Consider the following 15279-nt stretch of genomic DNA (forward strand, 5'->3'; position numbering starts at 1 on the left):
ATGTGAAAAACTGGGATTGCCAACCTTCAAAGATGTTGAGTTTCAGTACCTTGAAGAATAATGTGCAGTTCTGAAACCCAATCCCGTAGCCCTTGATTTAATGCAAAATGAGAAGACATGCTAATACGGCCAACTTCTGTCCACATTAAGTTCCGTCAAAAACAGATTACATATTATGTTATCTAGTAATCTACGCCATCTATTCCAAGTAACTCCAATCCTAATGAGTTCGGTTTCATCAAGATTTAAAGCGATGTTTGATCTGATGCTAGAAGCAAATTGAGCTATTTTGGCAGCTTGCTCCACCCATCATTTAAGATGAGATGGCTACCGGACACTGCCTCACCAAATGATAAGAAGAGGACACAGAATATGTGTGTGAAATCAGCTGAGCAATTCTCACTGCACCTTTGGTCAGTTCAGACGACGAAGACAATGAAAACAATTTTTATGTTTTCAACTCAAGTACAACAGAATTTGAAAAGCAAAAAGAAAATAACTTGTCTACTGCAGAGGATGAGCTCATACAATTCTTCAATGGCAAAGGGACAATCCTGTGCACTCTAGAGAATTACCCAACAGTGAAACAAGCTTTTATAAATATAATACAAGTTTGTGTTCCTCTGCGCCTGTAGAAAGACTGTTCTGTTTTGCAGGATTTATTCATTCACAAGCAAGGGGATCCTTATCTTATTAACATTTGAGGAACTGGTTGCTTTGAAAGGGAGCAGTAATTATTCATATGTAGCATAATTTCATTGCTGACTGGGAAAAGGAAGAATGTTCAGTTACAGTGTTTATATAAAACTTCGAGGTAAAAATAATGTTAATATAATATTTTAGATTTTCAGTAACATTCTTATTTCTTTAGGCCTATATATTGTATCGAGTATTTGAAATACAAATGTATTTTGAGTAATTGAAATACAAATGTATTTTGGTTAATTTTTTAAAAGTATTTTGTATTTGTATTTCAAATACAATTATTTGACGTATTTGTATTTGAAATACTTGGATGTCTGTATTTTGCCCAGCCCTGACTGTAGAGCATACAAACTATATCTGTTATTGCTTTTATCAAGAAGGTTCGTTCTCTATTCAGCTTCAGCTACACTGCAACACTGGTTTATTGTGCTCATAACAGCATTTTTACATGTGAAGTCTCGATCTATACTTTGGCTTAGATATATTTGCTGTAAGGAGCTAAAATAATCTACAACATAAAATAAATAAACAGCCCAAATAAATACAAATCAAAATGGAAATTACGTGTGAAAATGGATTCCTTACGAACTATCCGACTACAGTGAAACCTCTCATTTACGGACATCAAAGGTATGTAACAACTGTCCGCATCTGGGAGGTGTCTTTATTGGGAGGGAGGCTCCCGAATCTAACAAATTAATAATATGCATTAAATGAAATCTATTACTATAGTTTAATTCTAAATACAGTCTACTGTATTACAGTAAATTCTTTGCAACTTTGAATTACAGTAGATAAGACCGAAAAAGGAAAATACAGTACTGTGTCGTGCAATTTTATTCTAGGTCTACAGTTATGCAGTATTGTAATTTACAGTTTTCAAATTAACCTTTACGTTCAGGTGCCATGTCTCTCGAAACAGAACAACTGATTGAAGTGAAGAGAATAATCCTATTAACCCTATCGTGTGTCGAATACAATTTCACGATCGCGGAAACCTTGGAAACATCAGACACTTTAGGTTTTATGATTTTGTTTATCCACCCGCTTCCAGCTAACAAGGGATAGCCCGCTGGGCTAGTGATAGCCTACAAGACTCTTATTGTCTTCTTTCATGTTGAAGAATATCTGTACAATTCTCAAAACTAAATTTTCCATTTTTGCAACACATTATGTCTTGAAATCCAAGTTCTGTCCGCAGTCAGGAGGTAAAGCAAGCTTTAGGACTGTGAAACAGCTGTCCGTGTCTGAGAGTGTCCGTAAACGAGAGTTAAATTTATCATTATTTCTATATTATTTCAGTTGGGACATAAAAATCTGTCCATATACGAGGAGTGTCCGTATCTTGGAGGTGTCTGTAAGGAGAGGTTTCACTGTATATACAGTAGCGTGCAAATTAATCCGAACACGACATGTTTTTACATTTTCTGTCATTGTCGGCCTCACAGCTGCTCATACCGCTTTAATTGGCATCTGTAGTACGTGTAATTCCATTGTTGAAGGTCTGTCATTATTTTTTTTTTATAATATGTGACATTTTGCCTGTCGTTTTGTACTTATAAGTATTTCAGTTGTGTTGAAGACTTAATACTGCAATCCTGTGTACATTGTCATCTTCACAAATGGATACAACTCCACGAAAACGGTCTAAAATTATAACATTAGCAGATCATTCTTCTATGACACAGAGGCAAATTGCTGCAGAATGTCACATCGGTTTGGCTACTGTTAATTCGATCATAAAACGATACAGGGAGACTGGATCCATCACACCCCAGAAAAAAGGAAACTGTGGCCGGAAAAGGAAGACTTCACCTGCAGATGATCGTTTAATTGTCAGGAAAAGTAAATTAAATCCTAGACTAACTGCTGTCGACTTAACCCGCGAGTTAACGGCTACCACTGGGGCGAATATTCACGTCACAACAGTGCGACGTAGGCTTTTGGAAGCTGGACGAAGGGCTCGTAAGCCTATTAAGAAGCAATTGCTAACCCCTGTTATGTGTATATTTCTGTTTTATATTATTCGAATTTTTAGGGCCACCTGACGTGAATACATGACTCGAAATTGAAATGCAGATGGACCACAGCACACCAAAAAAAAGGGCATACATTCATTAAGAAAAAGTGATTGGCTTGAAGGATTATTCGTGATTGCTGAAGTAGTGAATCAACATAGACGGCTAATGAAGACATTTCAGGAGTTGATTAAGAGAAGCAAAAGAAGACAGATGATTTGCGTAGAACTACAGATACAGAAGTATTGGCTTAAATATGCTGTCTAGGTGAAATTAGGAACTTGGCATGATGTTGAAGCTGGTCTTTCAAGAAGACAATGTGAAATAATAGGAAATGATAAAAAGTTAAACTTACATCCTTGCTACAGTGCGTTACATATGACAAAATTGGATTGCTACCCAAATAAGGAGTCATTTGCACATAACGTGACTGTTTACGTTCGTGAGCGGGCTTACGCTTCGTATCGTTCGCCCGCCTGCAACCTTCCCTCTCAAGCAGGCAGGCACTGTGGTTGCACGTGACTCCCAAACAGTCCTAAGAGTGACCCGAAAGGACTGTTGGGTTCCGCCAACCTGCGCCAGACTGTGCTGCTTTCAGATGCATGATAAATATGAACCAAATCAAGAAGAAGCCTATAGATATAGACAAACTACTGAAAACTTAATTTGTTGTCTTCTGAAACGTACCGTTAATAAAGACAAAGAAAACTATTTCTTGTCAACATAATATCCATTCAATGCCAACAGTTATTATAAATTACTTGCACTTTCCTTTTCATCGTAGTAATGTAAATTTAATGCAAACCATTCAAACTTTCAGCTTCATAAATAAAAAGAAATCTGTCCCTCAGAAGTTAAATAGCAAATCAATATTTTGAAGAACGAGGCTTTTAATTGTTGATAAGAAAAAAGTTAAAATTAAACATTTTTCTATAATCTCTTCCCTTCCCTTCTCAACTAGTCACAAGTTACGAAATGTTGCTATTTTGTCGAGTCAGATACACTTTGCAGGAATATGAAATGTATAATATTGTCTTATTATTTTATGAATTGTGTAGAGCAATAAATCGTGAAACTGTGTTTCTTTAATCAAGAATTATCTGCCGTGTTGGACCATAACATAAAGATTTTTTGAAGTCACTAAATAGCCAACGAACTTAGGTTTCAAACTAGTACTGTTTGATCTTAACCAGCGCAGACTGGCTTCCGTGAATGCAAGTCTCACTACCTTATAATACGAGCAACCAGGCAGGCTTTCTTGGGTCCCGCCTGGACTGAACCTATAAAACCCGGGTTCAATGGGTTCAGTCTTAGAAGTTAACTTGCTTTAGTAGCGTCACCGGAACCCAAGCCTGACGGCAAGCAGGTACGGGCGTGAGTCTTGTCTGATTTGCCGGTCTCTACTCGCTACTATATGACGTACCTGGGTTGTTGGCTTGCTGCTCATGGAGCTGCAGCTCGTGAGAATCCCCGATGGTCTGGTCCAAGACGAGTGACAGAAAGCGGGCATTCACGTGGGTCACGCGCTTGATGAGAGAATAGAGCAGGACAGTCCTCTCGCACTCATTCCACTGATCGAACCACGTTGAAATTGTGTTCACCTGCTCTCGGAACATTTCGCAGAAAGAGCTATCGGGTACCCTCTTCCCACTGCCCATTCTGCAAAAGAAGAGTGGAAAAGGTTAAACTGCGAGCATTTCACTTCGTACTTTTCATTTTAAAAAGTGTTCAAAGATAGATAATTTCTTTCCTATTCCGGAGATAGTTAAAAGTATTTCAATATTATTTAAATCTCTTCGAAATACGAAACGATGGATTAATTACGAATGCAGATTATTAGAATATGCGGATTCATATTTAAGCTACCATATAAACATAGTGCAATAATAAGGCTGATACTTGTCAATGTCATATTAGGCGTATTTTCTACAGACAGAAAATAACATGTAATCAATGATAGTGACGAAACTGAATACGAGGAGTTTGGAACACGAAAAAGGTAAAAAGTAGCAAACGAGATGAAAAAAAAATACTGGATAAACATTATGGATATTTAGCCCTATGTGAAATGTGACAATTTCAAATGAGGAAATTTATAATAATGATATTACAGATTTTGAGACAGCTAATGCATGTGTAAAATATTTTAAGCTCGACCATGCCGAAATGTAGTAATTATACACCTGGTAGTAGCCCTTTAATGCACCTCATTAAAGTACACCTATTCATTATAGTTCAGTTGTTCAGCCAATGAGTAATCGCCATTGTACCATTATAAAACCGCAAGTATCGATTATTCTCGGATATGCAATCGAAAAACAATTAGCAAAATGTCACGGAGGCTGGAAATCCAATACCGTCGCAGAAGGTTATGTTCTGTTACTATAATAATTAGCGTTAATTGTAAATAACATTCAAATAAATTCAATTTGTCATCTCGTTTTTCAATTCTAAATCAATTTACAGGTTATATCAATATTAATGTTCATGTTATTCTCTAGATTATATCAAGGTCAATGACATTCGTCCCTCGGAAAAAATCAATACTTTCGCGTCTGCGCACATCTCACAATTTAGAAGGTCAGTTCCGCATGAATACTTATGAATAATTTCAAGTTAGAAATATGGTCGAACATAAAAAGTCGTATGAAACTTACCTATAATGGTAATTAAGACGCTCTATGAAAATTATTAAACGAGCGCATCTTAATTACTACCATTATAGGCTCGTTACATAATGTACTATTAAATACGAGTATGTCCTCATTGTTTCTGCAGTAGTGGAACGAACTTTTTCTATATGTAAGGCTGTTTTTTTCTAGCAACAGGTAATCATTCTCCTTTGAAAATTTGAAAAATGTCGTTTGTTAGTCACTGCAACAATATATGAAATGAAAAATCATGTAAAACAAAAACGTAATATACCAGCATATTAATATAGTGTAATAAAAGGCTGATACTTAGGTGTAGCCTATTTTCTACAGACAGAAAATAAAATGTCTTTATTAAATAGTGGAATTTTTCTTTAACAAAGAAAATTATGTCTTTAAATTTTACTTTAGCAGATAGTTGTGTTTCTAAGTTAAAGGAGTGGCTTTCAACTACCCAAATGCTGAGGAATAACTTACCGTGATGATAAGCATGAGTTTTTTTTTTTTTTTAACAATTTATTGATCGATCAGCGCATTTAGCGCTATACAGATCATTTCTAAAAATTATAAATACAATATATGACACTGAATTGAGGGCAGCCTAGATTGGGCTCCTCAATGAACAAAAATAATTGTTAATAAGTAATTGTTTACATAGGTTGGTGTGGTGATAAATTTTGATTATAATATGAGGTCCATTGGAAGTCGGCTCTTGATTCTGGTGGGAAATATGGACTTCCAGCATGAGTTCAAACGAACGAAAGACACTGCGTTAACTCTGAGACGTACTCAAAGTTAGAGGCGCACGAAGCGCACTGGTAGTAAAACGGCATATATTTCTCAGGCCTAATTATTAGACTTCGAAGTTCAGGTCCCGATGGGGAAGATACAGATTAACTGATAGCGGAGTGTTGGACGGAGATGAGGGAGCAGGCTAGGGCTCATTTATTTTTCCGGTCTGGTTGCAGGTTTCGTACGTACTAGAACTGAAGCTGGAACAGTTGGGACTAAGTGGTCATTGGGATGTCGAAAATTAAATTCAATTGGAACAAATTTTTAAATAGACATTATTAAATCCCTTCCACAGAAAAAAAATATTATAGTAGAAATATTTTAAAATGGTAAAATGCGTCACAATATTGCTGGAAAAAAAAATACAGCCTTAAATTATGAGCTAAAATTTATGATATGATTTTGAAGTATCGGTATTTATATTTAAAAATTATACCGTATAAATCCAAATTAGAAATTGTAGATATTTAGAATACGTAATTTAAATTAGTATTAATAACAAATTGTATATTTTAAATAAGTTACCTTGTTAATTTGTGATACCGATACTTCATTTTAATTCACTTGATTCTCAGTTTACTCTATTCTGTTATCAAGTTAATCTACAAATCTTTCATTTTCACTTCCTACTAATATTATATTCTTACTAAATAGAATACTCCAGTTGTTTTCAATTTAAGTATAATATTATTTTCGTTTCGTTTCTCAGTAATGAGTTTTACTCATACGGGGGTTGGATTCATATTGTAAATTCTGTTTCAATTGCCAAGTTTATATCAGCGTCGCCAATGTGCCGAAATTTTGTCCCGCAGAAGTTCTTTTACATGCCAGTAAATCTACTGACATAAGCCTGTGGTATTTAAGCACACTGCCATCGACCTGGGCCGGGATCGAACCCGCAACCTCGGGCACAGAAGGCCAGCAATATACCGAATGCGCCACCCAGGCCGACGGATTTATATTAAATAGAACATAATTATTGTTTTCTAAAAGTTTTATCTAAATATTGTTTCTTTTATAGTAATCTGACAAATCTATTTCTGTGACCTATGTTAATTACTAAGGAGCGGATTCCTATGTAATTAAATATTATTTTTGCGTGTGATAAAACACAAAGTTAAAAATTCCGAACATGAAGTTTCAAGTTTAAAACCCGAATTTTATTTCACATAAAACACATATTTTCACAAAAATTTATGTAAATACATATTTTCAGGAAATCTGTTATAAACATATAAATCTTGGAATTTTTGTACTTAAATAATTTTTAAAAGAACTTTTAAATATTTCAAAACTAAATCAATTATGTCACTCAGAAGTACGTTATCTTTTTAAGAATCTTGGTTGCTTCGTGTTTCTAAGCGCTGTGTGGTGTATCCGTGATCCATTTTTGTAATAGTATCGCCTCAAGTTCTGAGAACTGCTAGGCAGCATATCAGTGTTAATTATTAGAGAATAAATTAACATGGACAAGGAGGAGAGATCTTGCAACACATAATTCGAATTTTTGTTGTTGCTGAAGATAATTTCATTCCACGCTTTGTTTGTAAAACACAACAGATAAGAGCTCGGGTATGAACATTATTTAATTTAAACAAATCTCTCGCCTCTCGCTCATGTCCATCAAGTAAGGCAATACGTCTTGTGATTCCCTGTTATCGGGCTTCCTCCGTCGATATCCTTCAAGATATTCTGAAAGATGGTTGTTTAAAAACGATTTGGCTTTCCTATTAGCAAATTTCAGCTTTTTGTGTGACACCATAAAAAACTCGAAACATCCAAAAGCTGTTGTCTGAAACAGGGAGGTGCGTCCCGTGAAAATTAAACTAGACTCGCTACCAGGTTCAGAAGTACAAGTACTAAGGGACAAACTCCAGAATGTGTTTGGGAAAAACAGTGGATATAAAAAATGTGTAAAGTTGCTCAAGTATTGGAGGGTGTGCCTGTAGGTGAAATTGACGGTGTTTGTGTTTGTGACATTCCTCTCTTTAAATATGCACATCTGACGTCCTGTGATGTGGAAAGATCGTTTTCACAGTATAAGTCGTTGTTCAGAGATAATCGGCATGCATTTGTGATGGAGAATTTCGAGATGACCTTTGTTGTTCACCGCAATTCTCGGCCAACTACTAGCACTCAAGTGTGGTTGGTGAGTACCTAGTACCATTTTTTTTTTTCCAAGTTAAGTAAGGTATTTTTGTCATATTTAAAAGAAATATTTTTTTTTATTTTTAGCAAATATTTTCATACTTTTTAGCACATAAAAATCCGCTCCCTATTACTTACTGTATTCATGTCGCCGTTTTTTCTTATTTTGTAATTTATGTACGCATACATCTACAAATAGTATGTGTCCTCATATTCTAATAATAAAGTATTATTATTATTATTATTATTATTATTATTATTATTATTATCACTAAAATAAAATTGTTACAAAGCACCTTTGTAAACAGTATTGTCCTGTATAACAGTTTATAGAACTAGGAATAATATTATTATGTTTCTGCACCTTAGAGACGATAACACAATGTATTGTAACCAACGTAACATTTACGTCTGCCATTCACGTGAACATTAAATTTTTTCTTTGCTCGGCCTGAAACTTATTGCTCCATCCGACTAACATGGTGTGCGTATGTGGAAAGAGGACTACTTGCCAACAATTTTGTAAACAGTATTATTCTGTGTGTACTTAACTTCAGAATAAAATAATGTGCCTCATCTTCGAAGTCTAATTATTGTTATTACGCAGAATCACCAGCCGAGCCTGGGTCTGTGACACGGCATTTTTGTTCTCGACACGCGGTCTCGTGTATTCCGCACTCCGGTAGTCACGGCTATTCGCATTGATAAAACGTTATAAAGTGTTTTACGCGCATAATTTACCGAATATTATGTTGAAATTGTCCTCCTGCCTTTCCTATACAATTTTGACACAGGTTTAAGAAATACTTCATCATTCATTGCAGTTCACTTCGTCGTATGGAGGCTATATCCTGTCGGATATTGTTTTCCAGTTGTCTAGATTGTGTAGATTTATTTTGTACACACCCTCTTCCAGTGTACCTCAAAGATAATCGCCACAGGATATAAAGTCAGGGGATCGTGGAGGCTATACATTGGAACGACCAGTTGATTGAAAAAGTTGGGAAATTGCGGTAATATTTCTATCGGCGTTTACTGTCTGGTACAAAAATCTTACGATTCTTTCGTCACTAATGGCGCACCGAACATCGATTTTCTCATCGTGAAGAGGTCTGTTTTTGTGTACTTCAATATCTGTTGTTTTGAGAATTTACATACCTACGCGGGTGGAACCAAATCTTCTCTTTAAAAGGGGGGGGGGCGGTAGGCATGGGCGCACGCGGGGAGATTAACGGGTGTCAGTCGACGCCACTTTATTTGATTTTATTTTTTTATTTATTTATTTATTTTTTTTTGCAAAGATCGCGAGCCCTAACATGACCGAGAAGCGCTGGATGCTCTTTGCATGTTGAGTATACTCAGAGACGCCATCAGCAACACAACAGTTTGTCACGAATTCTGCCAAGAAACTGTAGATACATCGAATTGAATAAGAGATTACTGCAGTTTTTATTTTCTAAGTGATAAAGCATTTTGGTCTATTATCATCATCATCATCAATAGCTATCAGGGTTTAGGCCATTTGGCCTGTTCCGTCTCAGGTGAAAAGCTGGTCTCTCCATCGCTTCTTCGGCCGTCCACGATCTCGGTATCCAAGGGGTCTGTAATTTAATAATCTCCTGGGTAGTTTATCATTTGGCATCCGTAGATCATGCTCATGCCAGTTGCTCCGATACTCGTGGATTGTCTCTGTAATGGCTGCGATATTTAGTTCTTGTCGGATGTCTTCATTATATTTATGGTCATAGAGAGTGTAGCCTGCTAGCGGTCTTAGTAATCTCATCTCAGCTGCTTCTATTCTTTTCAGTTGACTAGTTGTTAGAGTCCAAGTTTCTGATCCATATAGCAAAGTTGGAATGGTCATTGTTTTGTAGAATTTCAAAATTGTGTCTTGCCGGACCTTCTTAAACAGTGTATTTCTAATTGTTCTTAGCAGCTGTTGAAATTTGGCTAATTTATTATCTATATCTCGAGAATGAATATAGGAGAGATTGCAGCCAAGGTAAGTAAAAGCATTTACTTGCTCTACTCCAGAGTTATTGATAACTATTTTAGTTCTTATAGAATTTTTACCAATAAAGGCCATGGTTTTTGTTTTGTGTATAGAAATTTCTAAATTGTACTCTTTTGCTTTTTGATATAACCTATGAATTGCCATTTGTAAGTTGTCTTCGGTGTTAGCTAATATAATTACATCATCTGCATAGAGCAGAGTGTTAAGGGGTTTATTATCGATCATAAAATGTGTGGCCAAATCAATTTCCCAGTCCTTAATAAGTGCATTAATATATATATATATATATATATATATTATATATATATATATATATATATTATATTAAATAAACAAGGAGACAGCGGACAACCTTGTTTTAAGCCTATTGTTTTAAGTCTATTATCTATACTAATAATAAATCTGCAGCCAAAATTTTTCCTGGTAATTTTCGATTTTCCAAAAATAATTGGTGTTAACATATATAATCAACCATCCTGAAACCGAAAATCGCTTTTTTGAAATTTTTGTTTGTATGTCTGTCTGTCTGGATGTTTGTTACCTTGTCACGCGATAATGGCTGAACCGATTTATATGAAAATTGGAATATAAATTAAGTTCGCTGTAACTTAGATTTTAGGCTATATGGCATTCAAAATACTTTATTTAAAAGGGGGGTTATAAGGGGGGTTGAATTAAATAAATCAAAATATCTCCCTTATTATTAATTTTCATTAAAAATGTTACATAACAAAAGTTTCTTTAAAAATGATTTCCGATACGTTTCATTCCAAGCAAAATTTTGATGGGACCAAATTGCACCAAAAACGGATGTTCTCTGAACCAAATGATCATATTTTAATTATTTGCATGTAATAACAATTAAGAAATAGACAAAAATGATCGCATTTTAATTATTTAAATACAATTTAAATTAAGTGACATATTAAACGATTTATCCTTCTATCAAACACGAATGTTCCCTGGACCAGATGTCCTATTTTAATTATGTAATTACTTTATATTTATTTCTAACAAGTGCAGCGGAGCGCACGGGTACGGCTAGTAATGAATAATTATTTCACATTAAGACTACAGCTGTTTCAAGTCTACTGCATATACGCTGAAAGAACAAGACTCATCCCAGGAGAAGTAAAGGGATTTTTCTCACAAAGAATTGCTCTGTCTGCCACAGTCTAACTCAGAATAGAAATTAAGAATTCTTTCCGGAAGTAAACGTAGCTGAAGTGCGAATCCAATCACTTCTTGCAGAGATTCAAACACGGAACCTGTGTTTCCCTGAAGTGCATGGTACGAACAGGGGAAACTTCATATTCCCGAGGGTGTGCTAGAAAGTTTCTATTTATCAATGAGTGTACTCGTATGTGTTCATGCTTCAAGTTCATGGAAGCGCACGTCCATCCCACAACGCTGTCATGTTTAATTCTACAGTTGCACTGAACAATCGATCGCGAACTCAAATCGCGACAGTTCTGTACGGTATTCCAATCGATCCGAAGGAAAAGCAAGCCAACTCGCAGGGGAGGGATTGTTTGGTTTGCACAGTGGTGTGCACGAGACGGGGTCGACACGTGTCAAATCTTGTGTTTATGCAATTCAAATTTATTTCGGCAAATAGCTTTCACTTATAATGTAAGAACTACAAAGCATTTTTTTATAATGAAATAAGTTTTCTATCAATTCTTCGAAGTACAAAATATCTGTAACAGATTTCAGATTAATGTTGCATTATTTTATATTTAAATGTCAATGTTTTCCAAAACATAACCACATCCAAATACCAAATGAATACAAATTAACGAATCTGAAGAAGTGAATGAACAATCTGAAATTATCTTGTCTATAAACAGGTCTTAAGTAACGGAATCTACATTTTTTAAAGTCCAATTAAGAATAATACAATATATACAGGGACATCATTTTATTTTTACTAACATGTTTAATATTAACTTGCCTATACCTCTGGATCAACGCCGTTTGCTATCCCCTTCCACAACTGGAGTTCGATGATACTGGCGTAGGCTAATATACAAACGAATCACTCTACTAGGTATAGGAGGGAAGAAAAGTAGTTCATCCATTTACGTAAACTAGGAAATATTGCGCTTTTGAGTTTAATAATTTTCATTAGGTTTTTGTTTAATCAAAATACAGTACAGTATTAACAATGAGTGTTTTTACTCACGAACTGAGCTGTCCATGTGGACGTATTCATTATGCAGTGTATATTATACTGTCTACAGCACATTAGCGTACAATATAGAGAATGAAGTTAAATTGAAATATAATCATATGGATATTTAAACACACTTTTTATATGGTGGCCGTTCATTTCGATACAGGCTTCAGTTCTAATGTACATATTATCGCACTATAGACTATTGCACCTAATCCCAATTACCAGTTTCGTTCTTCGTACTAGTAACCCATGTTGAAACAATTCTGTACCTACTCTATAAAAGAGTACCTTACGTACTATAAATTCAATCTTCACTTCTGCCCGATCCGAAAAGATAAAATTATTCAGACATGCTATCTACTGTCCGTCCAAGTGGTTATGTCATAAGGTTGTAGAAAGGAGGGAAATCACGTGACAGTTAATTACTTAACGAAGCCCTTTTATTTAAGTTTCATTTCGGAGATGCCGATAAGCTCACTGTATTATAATATCAATTTTTGTTTTCCACCTGTGCTTATCTTAATATTTGGATTTATATGAACGTTTTCGACACTCGGTGTGTGTCATCTTCAGATATGGGGTCTATGTCATTGTGTGTTGTGAAGACCTTAATTATGTTGTGGGTTGTTCACTTGTGTATGACCTTTCATGATTTCTTAATTTAGCTAAAATTACTATAAGCAGTGTGTGGTTGGTTGTTATGATTCTGTTAAATTCTATCTTTTGAAAACCCATATAGGACAATAGAAAATTATGTTAAAACCATTATTACACTTAAATATAAACAAGTAAAATATATACACTGTAAAACACTGTATACACTATATCACTTTTATCACATATATGGTTGGCTGTGTTGGCCTGTTATATCGTTAAAAAATGGGGTTGTTTTACTGTTTTTGGTAAAAACTGTCTTTTTGACGCACTTTCACTGATTTTCCATAGTATTGTATGTTGGAGTTTTGATGTTGTTCAAGCTGACTACTGTGAATCGTGGATGCTATTATTGAGTACTTAGACGTATATAATACAAGCTATTTTCTGTTGAGTCCGCTGTCTAGTATGGCCATGCGTGTGATTTTAGCTGATGTTGGAGTGTTCCTATGTGGTGCATGGTGCAAGTTATTTTAAACAGTTGTATAATATTACGTATACGTCCAATTCCTAACAGAAATTAATGTTCTCAGGAAAGAGCTAAGACAGCCCAACCACTAGCTGGCGAATAAAAGCTGATGGGGTTAACCGAGATACGACGTAGGCAAATGGATGACAGTACCTGTGCGAAAATAATTCAATATTGAAAGCTCTTTCGTCACTGGAAAACGCGAACATATTTTTCGAACGTACTGTGGCTACTATGACTGTACATGCGGTCTTAGATCTGTGTAGAAGACTGTTGAACTTCGTTAGTAGAAGGGGTGGGAGTGAAGTACATTCAAAATCTCAGGTACAATAAAAATTGAAATAAAAATAAAATGATGTCCCTGTACTTTCTCGTACTCATGCGTTTTACGTGTTTTGCAGCAATTAAATTCTTTATTACGTTGCGAAATAATATTACTGCATTAAACTTCGTTTTCTTCACAATTATTCCAAACACATTCCTGATAGTGCTGTATATTCAAAATTGTCTCATAATGATCTCTTTCTATTATCTAATATTATTTGAAATATATTAACATTCTATGTATTTTAGCTTAATTCTGCTACACAGCTTATTTCAGTGTCTAATTAATAGTTCATATTATTTTGTTGTTTAATTCGTATAGCCCTATAACTCTTGTATACATGTAACTCTCACTTAAATTGTTGAATTCTTTGTAAGTTCATGCATATGTATATACACTTTTTGCTGGTTGAGTGGAAGAGAAGGCCTTACGGCCTTAACTCTGCCAGCTAAAATATCATTATTATTATCATTATTATTATTATTATTATTAAATGAAATATTAGTTTAAAATGCGCACATGGTAATTTTTTTGTTACAAAAATGTAATTCTTTATAATTTATATGAAATAATTACACAAATTACAAAAAATTAATAAAAACATTGATTAGAATTTTCTCTTAACACTGCTAAAACTTAGTTATTCCTTTTTCATTAACTAGTACATACTGTTCTCCAACCAGGAGATCAACCGTGAAAGGAATGTGCTTACTATTGCGTCATCTATTGGAACGAAGTAGATAAACAATATTACCGTTATAACATCAGTTTAAAAACCATGCGCTCTCCTGCATGTGTTATTTCCTGTATGGAGAGATTAAAAGACCAGGAGATTAACTGTGATCTAATTTTGTAACTAGGGTAGTATCAATATGTCTGTATCAATGTTATGGTTTGTGCTGTGAGAGCTAGCCAATAGAGATAAGAGTACCCACGTGTGTGACCTTATGACATCAACATTCATTCACAGCATTACCCCGCTTCGTCTCATCCGGCAGAGACTTTCTCGTGGTTGGAGCACGGTATTATACAATGCCTAATTCTCTCCTAACATTAAACTGCACAATTCAGGTTGCTCCAGAATTATAGTCCGGGTCAGCTTACTTCATACCCTAAGGATGAAACATAACCATTTTTACCCCATTACTACGTATGCTAGTGGATTGTGGTGATTTTCTAGTTTGCAGGTTGAATTTTCTTTTGCCAACTTCATTTCGAATTTCGATACTGACAAATATTGCAAATGGTAGTGATTTTGTAACTGGTATGTTGGCAGCTGAGACAAATATCAATAATATTTGTCGGTACTGGAGTTCCATGAAAT

General features: G+C 35.0%; 1 protein-coding gene across 3 annotated transcripts in view; it reads right to left on the reverse strand.

The window, feature by feature from the left end:
- Positions 1-15279, reverse strand: part of smg (sterile alpha motif domain containing protein 4 smaug) — a 200910-nt gene that overhangs the window by 56425 nt on the left and 129206 nt on the right. For all 3 annotated transcript variants that reach the window (XM_069834060.1, XM_069834059.1, XM_069834061.1), the window contains exon 2: positions 4147-4382. In XM_069834060.1, coding sequence (XP_069690161.1) covers positions 4147-4381 — 235 coding nt within the window. In that variant the 5' untranslated portion in view covers position 4382. The remainder of the gene's footprint in view (positions 1-4146; positions 4383-15279) is intronic.

This window comes from Periplaneta americana, chromosome 8 (genome assembly GCF_040183065.1).
Source record: "Periplaneta americana isolate PAMFEO1 chromosome 8, P.americana_PAMFEO1_priV1, whole genome shotgun sequence".
NCBI lineage: Eukaryota > Metazoa > Arthropoda > Insecta > Blattodea > Blattidae > Periplaneta > Periplaneta americana.